Raw genomic sequence first — 22,318 nt, forward strand, 5'->3', positions numbered from 1 at the left:
GATCCGAACCGGCTAACCCTTGGTTCGAGCGCCACCGCTTTAAATCTGCAGTTAAGATCTCTTTCATAATGTGCAAGCTTTCATGGCCGGCGTCTTTATTAGCTAAAACTTCCGGGTTGAGAGGCCGTGGGCGATCTGTAAGACGACTTCTTTCTGACGTTTCGTTGACAACTGCGGGCAACATCTTCCGAGGTGAGTCAACGACTGGCTGCCAGGCCGTGGAGGTACCGTTTATATAGAGTGCATAGAGTGCACCACCATACGTCACGTGGGGCCGACTGTAAGTTTATCTCTGACTAACGTCATTATTCTCAATTGAAGGTAATCGACCGTCACGTAGTTGGTGCAGAGTCGACCGCAATATCTTACCCAACTTTAAGCCTTCCTCTTTTCTATTAAAATTATTGTGGTGTTTCTGAACTTCTATAGTTTCTCTATACATGCGTGCATAATAATGTCCTGGCTAGCATACTCATCTCACTAACAGAGACTAATTTTAATAGAAAAGAGGAAGACTTGAAGTTAGATAAGATATGACGGTCGATTTTGCACCCACGACGTGACAATCAATTGCCTTCAATCGAGAATAATGACGTTAGTCAGAGACAGACTTAGAGTCGGCCCCATGTGACGTATGGTGGTGCCGTCTATGCGCCCTGTATAAACGGGACGTCAACGGTCTGCAGCCAGTCGTTGACTCACCGTGGAAGATGTTGCCCGCAGTTGGCAACGAAACGTCAGGAAGAAGTAGTTTACAGATCGACCACGGCCTCTCAGACCGGAAGTTTGAACTTATAAGTTCTCTTTGCTTTCGTAGCAGCTTTCTAACACTGTTGTGGAACGACGGCGGGTCTTTTCCATCCCTCACATACCCGTGTAGAGCGTACCGTAGGATGCTCCTGAATTTTGTCCATTAACGGTCAACATTGTCAGTGCTGGAGATGAAATTTTCGTGTTGATGAGTCAGGTAATCTGAAATTTGTCTCTCGTTGCTTTTGCTAAAAAGAAAGATCTTCCAATACTTTCTTTGTGTTCCTATTTACAGCCGTGTTAAGTGATGCTGTTATGGCCTTATGATCACTGATTCCATTTTCTGAGTTTTAAAGTTCGGGTGTATCTGTCACGATGAGGTCTAATGCGTTATCTTCACCTGACGATGCTGTAAGTCCTCAAGGTAATTTTCGAATAAAGCACTTGGAACTATGTTATTCGATTATCTGTCTCTGCTACTTATAGTAATCACTTGAGTCTCCCAGTCTATAGCCAGTAAGTTAAAATCTCCACTTAAAATTGTAACATCACCAGCGTACTTCACACGTGTAAAAGCACTGCACAATAATTATCGGGTAAGCCACAGTAACGGAAGGTTCAAAAATGGCTCTGAGCACTATGGAACTTAACATCTATGGTCATCAGTCCCCTAGAACTTAGAACTACTTAAACCTAACTAACCTAAGGACATCACACAACACCCAGTCACCACGAGGCAGAGAAAATCCCTGACCCCGCCGGGAATCGAACCCGGGAACCCGGGCGCGGGAAGCGAGAACGCTACCGCACGACCACGAGCTGCGGACAGTAATGGAAGGAGTGTACGCCACAAGAGCATGCTTATTTCTGTCGAATAGAGTAATTCACAGCGCAGTCGACCCTAAAAGCTAAAAAGTGAAGATACATGTCTACTTAAGCTCAGTGATTTTGTATTACGTAATGATGAAGTCATACCTCTCAACAGGTTGCTTTATTAAATAATTTAAAAAAGTGACAAGTTACTGTGACAGCTTACAAAAAAAAACGTAAAGTTATTTACGTACAACCAGAGATGTAATCAACTATCATATACCCAAACCTCCATTTCTACCATGGACTTTAGGTAACGTAGCGTGAGGTACTCGGATGTTTCAATTGGTAGAGAATTGTCTGTGAAGAGCAAAGGCACAAGTCTGAGTTCCGGGTAAGAATGTAATATTAATGTTCTGTTTAGTAACTTCTGATCTATCTGTATTACGAATGAAGCGGTGAATTTCTGGAAGTGCCGTTCCGTTGACACACAAGAGTGTCAGCTAACAACCAAAGGAGATCTACATATCTGTAAAGCATTGATGACTGATGCATGAACTGACAGTTCAAACTTATTATAAATAAATGTAACGCATTGGCCATTAATACACAAAGAAATCTATTAGTGTTCGACTATAATACTGGCGATAAATCAGTGTAAACAGTAGCTGCTGTGAAATACCTAGGAGTAAGCTTAAAGAGCAATCTTAATTGGAGCTGGCCGCTGTGGCCGAGCGGTTCTAGGTGCTTCAGTCCGGAACCGCGCGACTGCTACGGTCGCAGGTTCGAATCCTGCCTCGGGCATGGATGAGTGTGATGTCCTTAGGATAGTTCTGAGTTCTCGGCGACTGATGACCTCAGATGTTAAGTCCCATAGTGCTCAGAGCCATTTGAACCATTTCTTAAGTGGAATGACCACACAAAATAAATTTTAGGAAATGCAGATGTCGGAATGAGGTTAAATGGGAGAATCGCAAATGAAATTTAATACGTCAAAATCAGAAATGACTTAAACAACACTTTTTTGACCGATTCTTGAGTATGGCCCATCAGTTTGCATCAAGTTGTATTAATAGAAGAGACATTGAAGATTCAACGAAGACTCGCGCGTGTCTTGATGGAATTATTTAGTCAGCGCGAGAGAGTTACGAAGACACTCAAGTAATTCCTGCCCAGACGGTACGAGAGAGGTGTTGAACATCGCGGAGAGATTTACTACTGAAATCTCGAGAGAGAACATTTCTGTGGGATGACTCGGGAAACACGTTACTTTCTCCTACATGTTTTACGAAATGAGGACTACGAGAAAATCCGAGAAATTAGAGTTCATACGAAGGTTTACCGACAATTATGCCTCCCACTCGCCATTAGCGAAGGGATCAAGGAATGGGGAAAAAGGTAGTGATACCATCCGCTACACACTATTAGGTGTCTTGCGGGGTATATATGGACACCACGAAACACAAATAAAAGATCGCTTTTTGGAAAGCACATAATTCCCACACGTTGCGACATTTTGAGTTAGTATGGGTAGAGGTCATTCTTGGCAACCGGAATAAAATAGTTACTGGATCCTTTTAACGACCTCCCAATTCAGATGATACAGTAGTTGAAAGGTTCAAAGAAAACTTGAATTTGATTTCAAACACGTATCCGACTCATACGATAATAGTTGGTAGTGACATTAATTTACCCTCGATATGTTGGCGAAAATACATGTTCAGTTCCGGAGGTACACATAAAATATCATCCGAAATTGTGCTAAACGCGTTCTCTGAAAATTATTTCGAGCAGTTAGTTCATGAGCCCATGCGGATAGTAAACGGTTGTGAAAACACACTTAACCTCTTAGCAACAAATAATCCTGATAATAACGAGCATCAAAACCGATACAGGGATTAGCGAACACAGAGTTGTCGTAGCGAGATTGAATATTATAATCCTCCAAAAATAAGCGAAAAATATACCTATTCAAAAAAGCAGATAAAAATTCACTTGACACCTTCCTGAGGGACAACCTCTACTCATTCCAAATTAATAATGTAAGTGTAGACCAGATGTAGCTTGCATTCAAAGAAACAGTATCGGCAGCAATTGAGAGATTTACACGAAATAAATCAACAAACGACGGAGCTGATCCTCCTTGGTACACAAAGCGGGTTAGAACACTGTTGCAGAAACAACGAAACACACATGCCAAATTTAAACAGACGCAAAATCCTCCAGACTAGCGATCCTTTAGAGGAGCTCGAAATATAGCGCGGACTTTGTCTCGAAACCTGGCAGAAAATCCAAAGAGATTCTGGTCGTATGTGAAGTATGTTAGAGGCAAGAAACAATCAATGCCTTCTCTGCCCGATAGCAATGGAGATATTATCGAAGACAGTGCTGGCAAAGCAGAATTACTAAACACAGCCTTCCGAAATGCCTTCACCAAAGCAGACGAAGTAAATATTCCAGAATTCGAATCAAGAACAGCTGCCAACATGAGTAACGTAGAAGTAGATATCATCGGAGTAGTGAAGCAACTTAAATCACTTAATAAAAGCAAGTCTTCTGGTCCAGACTGTTTACCAATTAGGTTCCTTTCGGAGTATGCTGATGCATTAGCTCCATACTTAACAAACATATACAACCGTTCGCTCGACGAATGATCCGTATCCAAAGACTGGACAGTTGCATAGGTCACACCAATATTCAAGAAAGGTAGAAGGAGTAATCCACTAAATTACAGGCCCATATCGTTAACGTCGATATGCAGCAGGATTCTAGCCGGCCACGGTGGTCTCGCGGTTCTAGGCGCGCAGTCCGGAACCGCGCGACTGCTACGGTCGCAGGTTCGAATCCTGCCTCGGGCATGGATGTGTGTGATGTCCTTAGGTTAGTTAGGTTTAAGTAGTTCTAAGTTCTAGGGGACTGATGACCACAGCTGTTAAGTCCCATAGTGCTCAGAGCCATTTGAACCATTTTTTGATCAGGATTCTGGAGCATATATTGTGTTTCGAACATTATGAATTACCTCGAAGAAAACACAACTAACTCTTTATTCACATGAAGTGTTGAGTGCTATTGACGAGGGATTTCAGATCGATTCCTTATTTCTGCATTTCCGAAAGGCTTTTGACACGGTACCACACAAGCGGCTAGTAGTGAAATAGCGTGCTTATGGAATATCATCTCAGTTATGTGACTGGTTTTGTGATTTCCTGTCAGAGATGTAGTAATTAACGGAAAGTCATTGAGTAAAACAGAAGTGATTTCTGGCGTTCCTTATCTATATAAACGATTTGGGAGACAATGTGAGCAGCCGTCTTCGGTTGTTTGCAGATGACGTTGTCGTTTATTGACTAATAAACTTATCAGAAGACCAAAACGGATTGCAAAACGATTTAGAAAAAATATCTGAATGGTGCGAAAATTGAAATTGACCCTAAATAACGAAAAGTGTGAGGTCATTCACATGAGTACTAAAAGGAATTCTTTAAACTTCGGTTACACGGTAAATCAGTCTAATCTAAATGCCGTAAATGCAACTAAATACCTAGGTATTAAATTGGAAGGAACACATAGAAAATGTTGTGGGAAAGGCTAATCAAGACAGCATTTTATTGGCAGGACACTTAGAAATTGTAACAGATGTACTAAGGCGGCTGCCTGCATTACGCTTGTTCGTCCTCTTTTAGAATACTGCTGTGCGGTGTGGGATCCTTACCAGATAGGACTGACGGAGTACATCGAAAAAGTTCAAAGAAGCGAAGCACGTTTTGTATTAACGCGAAATATGCGAGAGAGTGTCACAGAAATGATACAGTATTTGGGCTGGACATCACTGAAAGAAAGGCGTTTTTCGTTGCGACGGAATCTTCTCACGAAATTACAACCACCACCTTTCTCCTCCGAATGCGAAAACATTTTGTTGACTCCGACCTACATAGTGAGAAAAGATCACCACGATAAAATAAGGGAAATCAGAGGTCGTACGGAAAGATATAGGTGTTCGTTCTTTCCACGCGCTATACGAGATTGGAATAATAGAGAATTGTGAAGGTGGTTCGATGAACCCTTTGCCAGGCACTTGAACGTGGTTTGCAGAGTATCGATGTGGATGTAGGAGTAGATTTAAGTTTGAAATCTGGCTCAAAGATGAGTACTACCTTTCTCTGTAATGGAGCGAAAGCGGGGAGCCCTACGACGTCATCCCCGTACTGGACGGCCCTTCAAACAGCAAGGTGTCGGCACTCCAGGAACGGAAACCACACCTCGTATCTTTACTAACGGCACGTGAAAAGCATAATTATTGGTAAACCTTCGTATGAACTCCAATTTAGCAGACTTTCTTGTCGTTGTCATTTCGTAAAACGTTTGTAGCAGGAAGTAACACGTTTCCCGAGTCATCCTGGAATGTTCTCTCTCAGGACTTTACTAGTTTATCTCTCCGTGATGCACCTCACCTCTCTCGTACCGTCTGGCACAGGAATTACTTGGGTGTCTTCGTAACTCTCTCGCGCTGACTAAATGATTACCGTGCAGACAAGCGCCACTATTCTTTGAATCTTCACAATCTCTTCTATTAATGCAGCTTGACAAGGGTCCCAGACTGATGAACCTTAATAATCGGTCGAGCAATTGTTTTATAAGCCATTTATTATGTGGATGTATTACATTTCCTTGGGATTCTCCTTCTGAATCTCATTCCGGAAATTTATGTAAACATTTATGCTGATTTTTAAATAGAGGTAACAGGTAAAGGCGAAAATGTTGTCCTCTGAAAAAAGTTACTTGACTAAACCAAGTCACTGTTTCATTTTTTGGCAAGACAAACGATTTAGCATGTGGACTGCTAAATAGCATCTTAATTTTTGTATAAATACCGTTGTAACAGCACATAAAAACGTCACAGGTCACTTTGAAAACATATGGCAACATTCAGATGAAACAAGGAAGAAAATTAATCAAGAATTATTTGCATAACCAACGAAATATATCTTAGTAAACAGTCTGTAATTGCTACCGTGAGAATAAATTACCACATCAAGACCAGTTTTGGAGATAGTACCATTAGACGTCACTAGATTGCGGGACGAACAAATGCTCGAGAATTCGACAGAATCACGATTGAAATCTCTTATTTATTTATTAGTTGGCGTTATTTATTTATTAGTTGGCCTGCACCATAGAAGATACTGTAGTCCGTGATTCTATGTTTACTATTACAATCCATAGTACATTAAAGACTGGTCATGGACATAGTACAAACAATAGTCTTTTGTTCGCGGGGTAATCGGAAGATCGTACAGAACCAGAGATTTCCAGAACTGTGACGTTGTGTAGTTGTTGTGGTCTTCAGTCCAGAGACTCGTTTGATGCAGCTCTCCATGCTACTCTATCCTGTGCAAGCTTCTTCATCTGCCAGTATTTACTGCAACCTACATCCTTCTGAATCTGCTTAGTGTATTCATCTCTTGGTCTCCCTCTACGATTTTTACCCTCCACGCTGCCCTCCAATACGAAGTTGGTGATCCCTTGGTGCCTCAGAACATGTCCTACCAAACGATCCCTTCTTCAGGTCAAGTTGTGCCACAAACTTCTCCTAATCGCACCGAGCGAGGTGGCGCAGTGGTTAGACACTGGACTCGCATTCGGGAGGACGATGGTTCAATCCCGCGTCCGGCCATGCGGATTTAGGTTTTCCGTGATTTCCCTAAATCGCTCCAGGCAAATGCCGGGATGGTTCCTTTCAAAGGGCACAGCCGCCTTCCTTCCCCGTCCTTCCCTAATCCGATTAGACCGATGACCTCGCTGTCTGGTCTCCTTCCACAAAAAAAAAACTTCTCTTCTCCCCCATCCTATTAAAAAAAAATACTTCTCTTCTCCCCCATCCTATTCAATACCTCCTCATTAGTTATGTGATATACCCATCTAATCTTCAGCATTCTTCTGTAGCACCACATTTCAAAAGCTTCTATTCTCTTCTTGTCCAAATTATTTATCGTCCATGTTTCACTTCTATACATGGCTACACTCCATACAAATACTTTCAGAAACGACTTCCTGACACTTAAATCTATACTCGATGTTAACAAATTTCTCTTCCTCAGAGACGCTTTCCTTGCCATGGCCAGTCTACATTTTATACCCTCTCTACTTCGACCATCATCAGTTATTTTGCTCCCCAAATAGCAAAACTCCTTTACTACTTTAAGTGTCTCATTTCCTAATCTAATTCCCTCAGCATCACCAGACTTAATTAGACTACATTCCATTATCCTCATTTTGCTTTTGTTGATGTTCATATTATATCCTCCTTTCAAGACACTGTCCATTGCGTTCAACTGCTCTTCTACGTCCTTTTGTCTCTAACAGAATTACAATGTCATCGGCGAACCTCAAAGTTTTAATTTCTTCTCCATGGATTTTAATTCGTACTCCAAATTTTTCTATTGTTGCCTTTACAGCTTGCTCAATATACAGGATGAATAACATCGGGGATAGGCTACAACCCTGTCTCACTCCCTTCCCAACCACTGCTTTCCTTTCATGCCCCTCGACTCTTATAACTGCCATTTGGTTTCTGTTCAAATTGTAAATAGCCTTTCGCTCCCTGTATTTTACCCCTGCCACCTTCGGAATTTGAAAGAGAATATTCCAGTCAACATTGTCAAAAGCTTTCTCTAAGTCTACAAATGGTAGAAACGTAGGTTTGCCTTTCATTAATCTGTTTTCTAAGGTAAGCCGTAGGGTTAGTATTGCCTTATGTGTTCCAACATTTCTACGGAATCCAAACTGATCTTCCCCGGGATCGGCTTCTATCAGTTTTTCCATTCGTCTCTACAGAATTCGTGTTAGTATTTTGCAACCGTGGCTTATTAAACTGATAGTTCGGTAATTTTCACATCTGTCAACCCCTGCTTTCTTTGGGACTGGAATTATTATATTCTTCTTGAAGTCTGAGGGTATTTCGCCTGTCTCATACATCTTGCTCACTAGATGGTAGAGTTTTGTTAGGCCTGGCTCCCCCAAGGCTGTCAGTAGTTCTAATGTAATGTTGTCTACTCCCGGGGCCTTGTTTCGACTTAGGTCTTTCAGTGCTCTGTCAAACTCTTCACGCAGTATCATATCTAGTATTTCATCTTCATCTACAACTGTGACGTAAACAGTTCGAAGAGTTCGAGTTCTGTTGTGATACTAAGCTTTTTCATCCCACCTGTTTCGCAGCTTGCTGTATCGAAATCACAGCGGCAGAGGCGGACAGAGTGCGACTGCGCGAATAAAACTCCAAAGGGTCCTTTTGTGTCCTCCCGTTTCGGTAAAAGGGTCGGTGCGACCCATCCGCGTTTTTTTGCGGGCCTCAAAAACGTACCTGTACAGACAGAACCCGTGACGAGGGTACCAGGCGCCTGCAGGCAGGGTACACTGCTGCTCTTTGGCCACTGCACTGCTGCTCTTGCGCCTTATAGTAGGCCATCTGGAATCGAAAAGTGGCGAATGGGTTGTCGGTTTGCAAGGGGTTAGACCTTCGTCATTAGTCCTGTCTGTACAGGTAAGTTTTTAAAATTATCAACAAAGGTGGGCGGGTACCATCGAGGTTTTGTCAAACTAGGCAATCATAGAGGGAATCTTTGCCATTTCATTGAGGTCGATTATGCCACCACCAGCAAAGGCATTTCGTGCCGATTCTGAGCGACAGCGTATCTGGAGTGTTTTCCTCGGCCACCCGTAAGAAAACTGCGTGATTTCACCACTTTGTGTCGCTGTTCTAACGTCCGTGGCAGAGTCCTCAAAGGGAGGGACGAAATTTGGGTACCCAGGGATGTGACGGCCTCAACATAGTGTGACATGCTCACGCTGGCGTTGGGTAGATTTGTGGTGAAATTCGGTGCCTATATGACACCATTAACCCACATTACACGTCACATAAACGTCTGAGGTGTGGCCTTTTTTTCTCATGTGCCGACCACGTACTGTCACAGGGCTCCACGGTTTTGCACCATTACAGAGGAAAGTTGTACTCACCTTTGAGCTAAATTTCAAACGTAAGCATCTCAGTGTGTGGGAATTGCGGGCTTTCGAAAAAGTTGTCCTTAAATTCTGTTGCGCAATGTAGACGCAAGCAGGAGATGTCGCCGTTTCCCTTAAGATATATGTAAGAGCTATTGTTTCAGACTTTCAGAGCTGTCAAAAACCACACCACAGTAAGTGAACCGGCGAAAGACCTCGTCAAACGCAAAAATGTTATTTAAGTAAACCAATCTCTTCTTTAATTACTTCATGCCGTCGGAAAGACTCAATTAGGTAGTTGCGGTCGTGACGGGTTGCGCCTGTGTGGTAGACTGACCCGTATCCCGTTGTGCTTGGGCTCACCTTATGGACAGTAGTAAGAATGGCTATTCCCGTCTATTACCGCAAAGTAGTTCAGAGAAAAATATCTGGCATGTATCTCCTGTGCGCACCTTTGCGACATTTTCTGGACTCGATGACTCGTTTATCCTTTAAGCGCGAATTGTTTTCACGGACATTTAGGCAAGTCAAGAAAATAGTGCCACTTCAATTTTTCCTCGAATGAGCAGCAGATCTAGGCCTCTCCCCGGCTTTCGCATGTAACGGTGAGATATGGACACTATACATAACCATCTGTGGCAAGGTCTATCAATCTAACTTTTGCGGACCAAATAATCGAACAGCTAAGCTTTCCTCGTGTACATTATTCAGTCTAGAATTCTAGTCATAACTTCAATCTAGTAATTCCGCAAGTAGATGGAGACCTGCATAAGCAGAGGTACGAAACATATCTGACAAAGTCTGGAATAAAACTTATCTAAAGACCACTTCGTAAGTGCTGTTAAATTTTTCTGTTATAAGCATAGCGCACAGATCTTAAAAATCTATCTCAGTCACTCTGTTTCGTGTCAGATGTCACTCAAATCTCAATAGATAATCGGCACAATCTACTATCAGCAACAATTTTAACTTAAAAGTGTATCTCTTTCCGTAAAAACCGGACAACAATTCCAAGTCCATGCTTCTAAATGCGCAACACAACAGAATGATTGTGGTTATGTGGCGAAACCTCAGCCAGAATCAAAATTTATGAACAATATATTAATTAAGTTAATCACAGGTTTATGTGAATATCTGAAGGTGTCTTGAGATAAAAAATTCGGACCGAAAACCAATGTTACAATTGAATTGAACGCAGGAGAAATAACTCCAAATACGGCCGAAGAGACATTTAACTGTAGCCTTCACTATTTCATTTCGAATTCACGAATTCCGCCCCTTACCCAGTATAATGGATATTAAAAGAAGAAACTTTGTGGTAAAGCTGCCCTTTAAAGAATAAAAGTAACATCATCACAACTAGCGAATGCCTCCACACACACACACACACACACACACACACACACACACACACACAAGCACGCGAAATAATTAGTTTTGTGAAGATATTTGTTTGGACCTTCTTAAGCTGTGGATGTAGACATATTTGATAGATAAGAAATGATAAAAACGTGATCACTCGCAACTGAAATCAAGTAGCTGAATAAAATATAGAACGAAACATGACTTCACAAACAACGCCTCATGTTTAGTGGATGATAATCTTTACTTCGAATGTGGTCTTAAAAGCAGTATGAAACGAGATGACTAATCAGATAGAGCTGGATTTATATTCGAAAGGATCGGAGATCAAAAATCCGCTTAGCTATCCTGATTTAGGATTCTTATAGTTTCGCTTGGTATTTTACTGAGAAAGCCGGGATGGTTCCTTTGCAAAAGCCACATGGCTAAGTATCTTCGCCATTCTTCCATTATTTTAGTTGCCATTGGGTTCACGACCACAACCATTATTTTTAATAATCCATTCTTTCTACACTTGCAGTTGTTAATTGCAGTAAATTTCGTTTTGTTGTATTTGTATTTGCATTGCCAGGTAGTATAACCTGTGAGTTACTTTCAAGTGCGAACATATGTGCAAGCCATCATAATGGCCATGCCTTGTTTAGCGGTCAAGAAGGAAGAAAGGATGGAAGATTATGGTCTGTCACATCTACGACAATGTCCTCTACTTCTTCATTTCTATCCACATCTATAGACCGCAAGTCGCTGTCACTGTCCGCCATTTTTCTGTTCCAGTCACGAATAGTGTGGGAGAGGAGTGATCATAGGGAAGCCTCTATGTGAGCTCGAGTCTCTCTGATTTTACTTTCTTCGTTTTTTCGCGAGGTGCGTATTGGAGAAAGTAATGCGCTACTTGACCCTTCTAGGAATATATGCTCTCTGACTTTTAAGTCAGCCACAGCCTGATGTACAACGCCTCTCTTGTAGCATCTGCCACTGGAGATGTATGAGCATCTCAGTGACACTTCCGTGCCAACTAAACGAACCTGTGACGAAATGCACTAGTCTTCTTTGGAATTCTATTACTTTTATCGAATGTATCTGGCAAGGGCCCTAGACTGATGAGCGATACTCAGGAGTCCATCAGAGAAGTGTTGAGCTACTTACTTCGTCATTAGAGACGGAGCAGAAGTACAGTTTTGTGAAGGCCAAGGGAAGACGACTGTCTGTGCCTTTCTCAAAGAAATCACCGCGGCATTAGCATGTTAAGTCTAAATCTAGATGATCAGAAGGCGATTTGAAACCCGTGTTCACGACTGCGAGTCAAGTGTCGCATCATAGCACACATCTCGTTCACCCAGAGTCTGAAAACGAGACAGTTTACACAAACAGCAGTGTTATCAGAAGGTAGTGACAAAGGAATTACAATATGTTTATCCAGTGCGCCACTAGAAGACATATGGATGAACCCTCCAGTCTTGTCTCTGTAGTGTCGCAGAATAGTAAAGAGTTGGAAACGTGGAATATTGTCAAAGTTTCGTTGCCTATGCCGAGAGCCAGAGGCAGTAGGTTAGCCAAGAGGTAAGAGGATTGCACATATATCGGAATGTGTCGTCACGCAAGGGCAATGGCCTGGTTACACACAACAGGCAAGAGAGAATTGCTTAGCATGCGGATTTGTATTAGATGGAGACTTTTGTAGAGTGTAAGACAGAGGTATAGCGTCAGCTGTACTGCATTTCACAACTTCGCGTAAGTCTGCCGTAACAACACGTAAATCTGTCGCAAGAACACCTAAGGGGTGAGTACGACAGGTGAATCAGCAGTATAAGTGGAATGAATGCGTTCATTACAAACGAGCATGACGTCGGGACGTCGCTCGTGCTTCCTTTAAATATGCCAGCTTTGATAGCAAAAAGGCACTTGCAGTTAGATGTGTACTGGGACGCTGCGTAGCGCTCAGCTCGGTGATCGACATGTTAATCTCTATTAAGGAGATGTTGCAGTAAGGGCGGCCCATCCAGCAGCAGACGTGAGGAAACAGTAGCAGCTCTGGTCCTCTCTGCTGCCGCTGTCAAACATCAACCCAGGATTAGCAGACATCGCGGCAGACTCGCTGGCCGCGAATGCTGACCACATCAGTGAGCCGTTGTCGAGATCGTGCGGGATCTAGGCCCTGTGCATCCGCCGTCGCAACCGGGTGAGCCGACGACGCTGGGGGATTACAGCCCGTTCCGTCCGACCACTGCGGACGAGCCACCAGGAGGAGCAGGAAAGAAGATGGGGTGGGATAGAGTACACTCCGCACTACGAGAACGCCTCTCGTGCCGACAGCGCCGGGACTCAAACCCGGAGCCTCCACGCCCAGCGGCCTCCTGTCAGCAGCCGAGCCGCCGCCCAGCCGGGCGCCTCCAGCCACGCGCGGCCGAAGTAAGGGCATTCCTCCGCTACGTCACAGCACGTGGCGCTGCGCTAGCAAGACTGGTGCTGCCCGGAGCTGGTGTCATCGCTACGGGTCAGCGAGGACTCGGGGAAGGTCGTTGATATCACCAAGCTCAGCCAGCCTGTGTTACGCAGGCCACATTGTACTCGGCAGGAATAAAGGTGATATGAATTAATAATGTTTCTTTGGCGTTTCTGGCGCGTCCACGGTCATTTTCTAGCATCCTGACAACTGGAGAGGTCACCGGGGCGCCTACATCTCGCCAGAGAATCTGGTCCGTCCATAATCACGTAAGCATCAACGTTAATATTCAACCTGCTTTCTCTTGTCCATACTCAGGCTTAAAGTGAGAAAATTTCAACAACAGAAAGTTAAACCTAGTAGTGGCGTCTTGTGTGGTGCGGCATTACCTGACCCAAAAAGAATGTCAGGAGGGCGATGATGATGAAATTGGTGCCGCCGGCGAAGTCGGTCAGCTTGTCGAACTGGAAGGTGGCGGCCACTGCGAAGAAGATGAGCTGCATGGCCACCGTGACGATAGCGCTGATCGCCAGGTGGTCCTCGTCAAGCAGCTGCACTGCCATCGCTGCACCTGCAACAAGCGAACCCGAACTCTGAGGATGGCGCAGCACAATGCCGGCGAAACGCCTAATATTTTTAGACAATTTCCCTATTTTTCGGAGTCACTGCGAAGTAGAATTCTCTTCACGATAAAGGTTTTACATTTTGAATGCTCCCACACTTCCTGCCGGACAGTATTGCAATTTCAGCTCTACAGCCATTTCATACTGCGTCTGCGGTGAAATATGTATCACGTTTTAAGTTCAGAGTTGGACTGGTATTGATCAGGAAGCTAATATTGATTTGACATACGATATAAACGGCATTGACATGACGTACTTACCATGTGCTACGGCATGCAAAGTGGCTAATTGCCATAGGACAATAAAGAATCCCCACCCCTACTTGAAAATAGCGATAGATTCGAAATAGCTGTAGTGTCCGTAAGGAAATAATACGTTTAAGTCATTTTAATAACCTTTGCAGTTTAGGCTCTATAGCCCTTTTTAACCACCAGTCAAATTGGAAAAGCCAGCCGGTGTGGCCGAGCGGTTCTAGGCTCTTCAGTCTGGAACCGCGCGACCGCTACGGTCGCAGGTTCGGATCCTGCCTCGGGCATGGGTGTGTGTGATGTCCTTAGGTTAGTTAGGTCTAAGTAGTCCTCAGTTCTAGGGGACTGATGACCTGAGATGTTAAGTCCCATAGTGCTCAGAGCCATTTGAACCATTCAAATGGGAAAATAATATTGTTCACAACAAAATCGGGAGTAAGCGCCACGTAATTAAGTACAGACACACCATAAAGTGTGGAGGAACGCTGGCAGTTTTCTGTTCAACTAATGCAATTAGTTTAATGTTCGAGTTTATATAAAATTCTTGAAGAACATTATCTATTGTTCTTGGGCAATGACACGTTTTCAAGCTCATCGAATTACTTATATCCAAAATGGGAGTTTTTAACCTTGCACAATATTGGAAAAATTTCTGCGGCCGCTAGTCGTTTAGTGCAAGGGTGTAGTCATTGATTCGCAAGGATAAACAGCCACTGTAAGACGCTTCTCCGAAAAAGGTTAAACTGTTGAAAATAGCGACATATTCGAAATAGCCATAGTGTCTGTAAGGACGTAACACTTTTAAGCCCTTTTATTGCAGTTTAGGCTCTATAGCCCTTTTCAACCGTCAGTTAAATGGCGAAACTGTTATCATTAAAGAATAATATTGTTCACAGGAGAATCACCAATAAGGGCCACGTAGTTAAGTACAGAAACACCACAAAGTATGCCGGCCGTGGTGGCTGAGCTGTTCTAGGCGCTTCAGTCCGGAACCACGCGGCAGCTACGGTCGCAGGTTCGCATCCTGCCTCGGGCATGGATGTGTGTGATGTCCTTAGGTTAGTTAGGTTTAAGTTGTTTTAAGTCTAGGGGACTGACGACCTCAGATATTAAGTTCCATCGTGGTTAGAGCCATTTGAACCATTTTTAAACCACGAAGTATGGAGGAACGTTGGCAGTTCAACTAATGCAATTAGTTTAGTGTTCCAGTTCATATTAAACTCCTAAAGAATAAAATTGTTTACGGTTCTTGGGGCACGACACGTTTTCAAGCTCACGCAATTAGTTACACTCAAAATGGGAGTTTTGAACCTCTTGGAAAAATTTCTGCGGACGTCAGTCTAGAGTGTAGGGTGTACTTACTGATTCGCAAGGAAAGACAGCCACTGTAAGACACTTCTCCGAAAAAGGTTAAACTATTGTGAAAATACTTTTTAAAATTTAATTCTTAAGTAACTGAACCCTGTTCACCTCCTTCAAATCACCTGTGCTAAGGAACCTAGGAGACTTTCTCCCTCTCATTCTATTAAATCTTCGTTGATCCATTATGGATCGTGGTAAGACGGCTGGCATGAACTTCTTGATGCAATAATTTATCAACAGCCGCATGTACTGTAGAAATTTATTTTATTTTGTGAACTTCTATGTGCTACCAGTTTCCGCATTACATTGATGCCATCTTCAGGTCCCAATCGTCATAGTCGTAAAATCGCTATACACACAGACTGTGTCGCCTGGCCACCAAGAGCTGTTGCAGGACGATCGATTCACGGATCCAGTTATATGGATCCTTCCGTGTATAGCGATTTTACGGCCATGACGATTGGGACCTGAAGATGGCATCAATGTAATGCCGAAACTGGTAGCACATAGAAGTTCATAAAATAAAATAAATTTCTACAATACATACGGCTGTTGGTAAATTATTGCATCGACAAGACATTCTATTAAAGGTTACTTAGCGCTTAGCGGACCTCCCCCCCCCCCCCCCCCCCGAAAAATTATTCTCGTCGACGTCCTGATTGCGCCAGGCAGCCTCACATTAAATCAAGCGGGTGGTAGGAGCTGTTACAGGACGGGACAAGCGTCAGACCGCGACGCTAATTGAGTGGCTGCGCCGCCTTCTTTGCGGACGCGCCCTCTGCCGCGGGAGCACAAGTATCGCAGTGCGGCAGGCCGTCAGGGGCCGAGAGAGAGAGAGAGAGAGAGAGAGAGAGAGAGAGCGTCGATCCGACACGGCGCTCGGGCAGGGCTGGAGTTTGCAATTCCCGGTGATGTCTGTGTTTCTCTGTGTGTGTGTTGCCAGGAGGAGGAGGAGGAGGAGGAGGAGGAGGAGGAGCTGGGGATCAATACGGGAGGGAGGGGCGAGGTCGGGAGGCAAGAGGCGGCAGCGGGTCTGCCCGGCCGCGGCACAGACCATTGTGCGGTACCTGCGCCCGCTGCGCTCCCCCGCGTTCACAACAGAAAGGCCTAGACAACCCTGCGCGGTGACGACAGGCAGCTGCAGACAGCCTCTAGCGTCCTGGTGTCCACACATAGCAACACCATTATCCGAACCTCCCGCCAAATTAAAGTTGCGTGTCAGACCGGGACTCGAACCCGGAACCTTGTTTTTTTTCGACTCTAACCTGGTTTCGGTATTACACTACTGGCCATTAACATTGCTACACCACGAAGATGACGTGCTACAGACGCGAAATTTAACCGACAGGGAGAAGATGCTGTGATGTGCAAAAGATAAGCTTTTCAGAGCATCACACAAGGCTGGCGCCGGTGGCGACACCTACAACGTGCTGACACGAGGAAACTTTCCAACCGATTACTCATACACAAACAGCAGTTGACCGGTGTTGCCTGGTGAAAAGTTGTTGTGATGCCTCGTGTAAGGAGGAGAAATGCGAACCATCACGTTTCCGTCTTTGATAAAGGTCGGATTGTAGCCTATCGCGATTGCGGTTTATCGTATCATGACATTGCTGCTCGCATTGGTCGAGATCCAATGACTGTTAGCACAATATGTAATCGGTGGGTTCAGGAAGGTAATACGGAACGCCATGATGGATCCCAACGGCCTCATATCACTAGCAGTCGAGATGACAGGCATCTTATCCGCATGGCTGTAACGGATCGTGCAGCCACGTCTCGATCCCTGAGTCTCTAGATTGGGACGTTTGCAAGATATCAACCATCTGCACGAACAGTTCGACGACGTTTGCAGCAGCATGGACTATCAGCTCGGAGACCATGGCTGCGGTTACCCTTGACGCTGCATCACAGACAGGAGCGCCTGCGATGGTGTACTCAACGACGAACCTGGGTGCACGAATGGCAAAACGTCATTTTTTCGGATGAATCCACGTTCTGTTTACAGCATCATGATGGTCGCATCCGTGTTTGGCGACATCGTGGTGAACGCGCATTGGAAGCGTGTATTCGTCATCGCCATACTGGCGTATCACCCGGTGTGATGGTATGGGGTGCCATTGGTAACACGTCTCGGTCACGTCTTGTTCGCATTGACGGCACTTTGGACAGTGGACGTTACATTTCAGATGTGTTACGAGCCGTGGTTCTACCCTTGATTCGATCCCTGCGGATCCCTACATTTCAGCAGGACAATGCACGACCGCTGCCCTGGCCAGCACTTTCTCCAGATCTCTCACCAACTGAATACGTCTGGTCAATGGTAGCCGAGCAACTGGCTCGTCACAATACGCCAGTCACTACTCTTGATGAACTGTGGTATCGTGTTGAAACTGCAGGGGCAGCTGTACCTGTACACGCCATCCAAGCCCTGTTTGACTCAATGCCCAGACGTATCAAGGCCGTTATTAAGGCCAGAGGTGGTTGTTCTAGGTATTGATTTATGAGGATCTATGCACCCAAATTGCGTGAAAATGTGTAATCACATGTCAATTCTAGTATAATGTATTTGTCCAATGAATACCCGTTTATCATCTGCATTTCTTCTTGGTCTAGCTATTTTAATGGACAGTCGTGTAGTAAGAAATATAATGTTAGAACTTTAACCTCCCGTCGACCTCGATGTCGATAGAGACGGAGCACAATCTTGAAATGGGAAAGGAGGGCGAAGAAAACTGGAGAAAGTTCCTGTCCCGATATTGAGCAGCCCCCAAGTTACCCCCCGCTAGCGCTGAGAGGCGTACGAAATCAGTACATGGTATGGTTCAAAACACGGCTGCTAACTCACTTCTCTTCTGAAATCGTCGGACTTCACATCTAAAAGGTGCATTGGTACCGGACTGCCTCGACAGTCTGCTAGGACGAGCATCATGTGTCAGACATACACTGCCGCGCTGGATTAGCCGAGCGGTCTCAGGCGCTGCAGTCATGGACTGTGCGGCTGGTCCCGGCGGAGGCTCGAGTCGTCCCTTGGGCATGGGTGTGTGTGTTTGTCCTTAGGATAATTTAGGTTAAGTAGTGTGTAAGCTTAGGGACTGATGACCTTTGCAGTTAAGTCCCATAAGATTTCACACACATTTGAACATTTGGATTACCCGAGCGGTCTTAGGCGCTGCAGTCATGGACTGTGCGGCTGGTCCCCGTGGAGGTTCGAGTCCTCCCTCGGGCATGGGTGTGTGTGTTTGTCCTTAGGATAATTCAGGTTAAGCAGTGTGTAGGCTTAGGGACTGATGACCTTAGCAGTTAAGTCCCATAAGATTTCACACACATTTGAACATTTGGATTAGCCGAGCGGTCTTAAGCGCTACAGTCAAGGACTGTGCGGCTGATCCCGGCGGAGGTTCGAGCCCTCCCTAGGGCATGGGTGTGTGTGTTTGTCCTTAGGATAATTCAGGTTAAGTAGTGTGTAGGCTTAGGGACTGATGACCTTAGCAGTTAAGTCCCATAAGATTTCACACACATTTTTTTTTCAGACATACACTGCCTGAAAAAAGATCTGAAGTACCCAGAAGACATAGTCGGATGTCAATGTAACTGCGTACACGTACACACCATTGGCGGGTATGTACATGAAAAGAGATGCAGATTTCTGCTACAAGTAGAACGGCCACCAGAGCGCATGAGTGTCGAAAATGTTTAGAATTGTTACTGGTAGGGTATAAGAGGGGCGCGAACAGCCTCAGATCGTGAGTGATCACTGTGAAGGACACGGAGAATCCACTTAGTCGTGCGAGACAGCATTAACAGCAGCTGCCACAGATAGGGCCTTCACTGCGAGTCGCCATTGGACCAGTTGGGTCAAATCGTACAGGATCTAGATTTGTGGGATATTCAGATGTGACAGCTGCTCGACGTTGGGCTGCATGGGAACGTGGGGGCCGGCATACTCGTTGTCAAGGTTCCGGACGACAACATCTGACCAACGCAAAAGAGGACCGCTGTATTGTGCGCCAGGCACATTGTAACACTTTCACACCTGCATCTGAGAACAAGTAATGGACTGGCAGATTAAAACTGTGTGCCGGACCCTGACTCGAACTCGGGACCTCTGCCTTTTGCGGGCAAGTGCTCTACCGACTGAGCTCCCCAAGCACGACTCACGCCCCGTCCTCACAACTTTACTTCCGCCAGTAACTCGTATCCTACCTTCCACTGCCAGAAGTAAAGCTGTGAGGACTTGGCCGTGAGTCGTGCTTGGGTAGCTGAGTCGGTAGAGCACTTGCCCGCGAAAGGCAAAGGTCGCGAGTTCGAGTCTCGGTCCAGCACTCAGTTTTAATCTACAACGAAAAATTCCACAGCAGCGCACACTCCGCTGCAGAGTGAAAATTTCGTTCTGGAAGTAATGGACTCCCTGCAAGATTCTGTATCGTTCTGTACGATTATCGGACCAGCAGCAGTCGGAATAGGGAATTACAGTTCCAAACGGCTGCGGGTGGAGTGGTGCCATGAGCAGGAAGTATGGGCAGCTGATAAATGGCCCCGTTTTGTGTTGAGATATGAATCGTCGTGTATCGGACACCTGGGGAGAGGCCTCATTACTTCTACGTTCTGGAGAGGCACAGCGGTGTCATGGTTTGGGGCATGACTCCAGGGCACGGCTGGTAGTGACTGACGGAACTCTGACGGCACAGCGGTACATCACCACAACCGTTACCTCTGATGGGACGGTATCTTAATGCCTTTTTTCGACAACGGTCATCCACACACGACAGGGATCTATATGAAATGTCTGCGTGATGTTGAGATACAAGGTCCCCAGATATGTTCCTGATAGAACATACGCAAGACCAGGTCGGACGTCGACTCCATCCCAGCGGAATTATTCAAGATGTTATGACCAGTTACAACAGTTGTGTGCCAGCTTGCTTCAGAAAAGGATACAAAGTTTTATGACACCCTTTCCAACTCAATTAGTCCATGAACCCAGGTCAGAGGGTGCAACATCGTACTTGTACGCAAAAAGTCTTCATAAACTTAACACGATGGTGTGATCATTGAAATAATACCGCATACCTCTCAACCCGCGAAGTTTCATTTCCTTCCCTCTTCCCCTTCTGGATGCTTCACTTTCTTTACATCAGGAAGTGTATACCGCACTCGCCGGTGTAGAAATTCTACGCCACTGAACCAGCTTCTTTTCCATTTCCTAACTTTTTCGCTCGAATGGATTGTACTGATGTATGTAATGGACGCCTGGAGATCAACTCAATCGCGTGGACGCGACTGGGTACTGTCTGGGTTGATACAGCCCACCATTCTCCCTCCCAACACAATTTATTCCCGCCAAAAAGCCAGCGCGCAGTTCTGCTTCAGTCTCCTGCGGGTACCTATAACCCAAAATTTGTTGGTGTCGACCATTAGCTGGTATTGTTGACCACGGGCGGCCACTACGTCGCAGATGTTCACTGTTTTGTATCGCTCTCGACAACTCTTTTTGCCGTAAAATGACAAGACGCCCTGAGGTGTGTTGAAAGAATGAATCTTGTACAAAAGCCGATTGGAGATCACTCGCACTGCCGAACACTGAATATGCAGGTTTACTTCTAAGAGTACTTCCACTACACAGGTGGCTGTCGGTAGCCGAAAACCATGTAAGTCATAGTCGAGCAAACATTTTTTTGTTCAATTTCTTTAGACGAATGAGTTGACTAAGCTTCCACGTAAATTTCGAGGATAATTTGTGGACTTTATCAGAGAGCGTACAAAAATCATTCAGTCTGCTCATCATTGCCTAAATGACAGAGAGCGTCTGACACTAACTGCTTCATTGTAAATACGATTATTATTTTATTGCATACACTGATGAGCAAAAACTTTATTATCACCTGTTTAATAGCTTGTTTGTCCATCTTTGGAACGAAATACCTTACTAATTCTGCAATCAGGGATCCGACAGTTTGATGGTGGGTTTGTGGAGGTATGTGTCATTAGATGTCTATGCGCAGCTCGTGTAATTCGCGTAAATAGCGGGTCGCCGATTTGCGTACGCAGTGATGGCGCCTGATAGCGATCCAGATGGATTCCTTAGGATTTACATCGGCCGAATTTGGTCGTCGAGACATCAACGTGAGTTCAGTATAATGGTCCTCAAACCACTGTACCATGGTTCTGCCTCCGAGACGCGGACAAGAATACTGTTGAAAGACGACATCGCCGTCGGGGAAGACATGGAGCAGGAAGGGATGAAGGTGGTTTGCAGCTGTCAGCGTGTCTTAGATTACTTGCACAGGTCCCACGCAAGCGCAGGAGAATGTCTCCCATTGCATAATATTGCTCCTATCAGCCCGCGTCCACGGCGCGCTGCACGTTTCGAGCCGCCGTTCACCTCGATGACGGCGTTTGTGGCGGTGACCGTCGACCTAGTGTAGCAGAAATGTGGTTCATCCGAAGAGCCCCCTGATCGACGGTCGAATCCCGATCGTGGTCACTGCAATCGTAATTGACGATGTCGTTGGATCAATATGTGAACACGTAGGGATGGTCTGCTGCTTAGCTCCATGTTCCACAATGGACGACGCACGGTGTGCTCCGAAACACTTGTGCGTGCACCAGCATTGTGCCCTTTCGGATTCCCGGCGGGGTCAGGGTTTTTCTCTGCCTCGTGATGGCTGGGTGTTGTGTGATGTCCTTAGGTTAGTTAGTTTTGTGGCGGTGTTCGTAGC

The 22,318-nt window shown here is 45.2% G+C and overlaps 1 protein-coding gene across 2 annotated transcripts in view; it reads right to left on the reverse strand.

Annotated features, from left to right (window-relative positions):
* LOC124795039 overlaps nucleotides 1-22,318 on the reverse strand; it is a 397,696-nt gene that overhangs the window by 86,808 nt on the left and 288,570 nt on the right. For both annotated transcript variants that reach the window (XM_047258823.1, XM_047258822.1), the window contains exon 2: nucleotides 13,753-13,934. In XM_047258823.1, coding sequence (XP_047114779.1) covers nucleotides 13,753-13,926 — 174 coding nt within the window. In that variant the 5' untranslated portion in view covers nucleotides 13,927-13,934. The remainder of the gene's footprint in view (nucleotides 1-13,752; nucleotides 13,935-22,318) is intronic.

Source organism: Schistocerca piceifrons, chromosome 4, assembly GCF_021461385.2.
Source record: "Schistocerca piceifrons isolate TAMUIC-IGC-003096 chromosome 4, iqSchPice1.1, whole genome shotgun sequence".
Lineage (NCBI taxonomy): Eukaryota > Metazoa > Arthropoda > Insecta > Orthoptera > Acrididae > Schistocerca > Schistocerca piceifrons.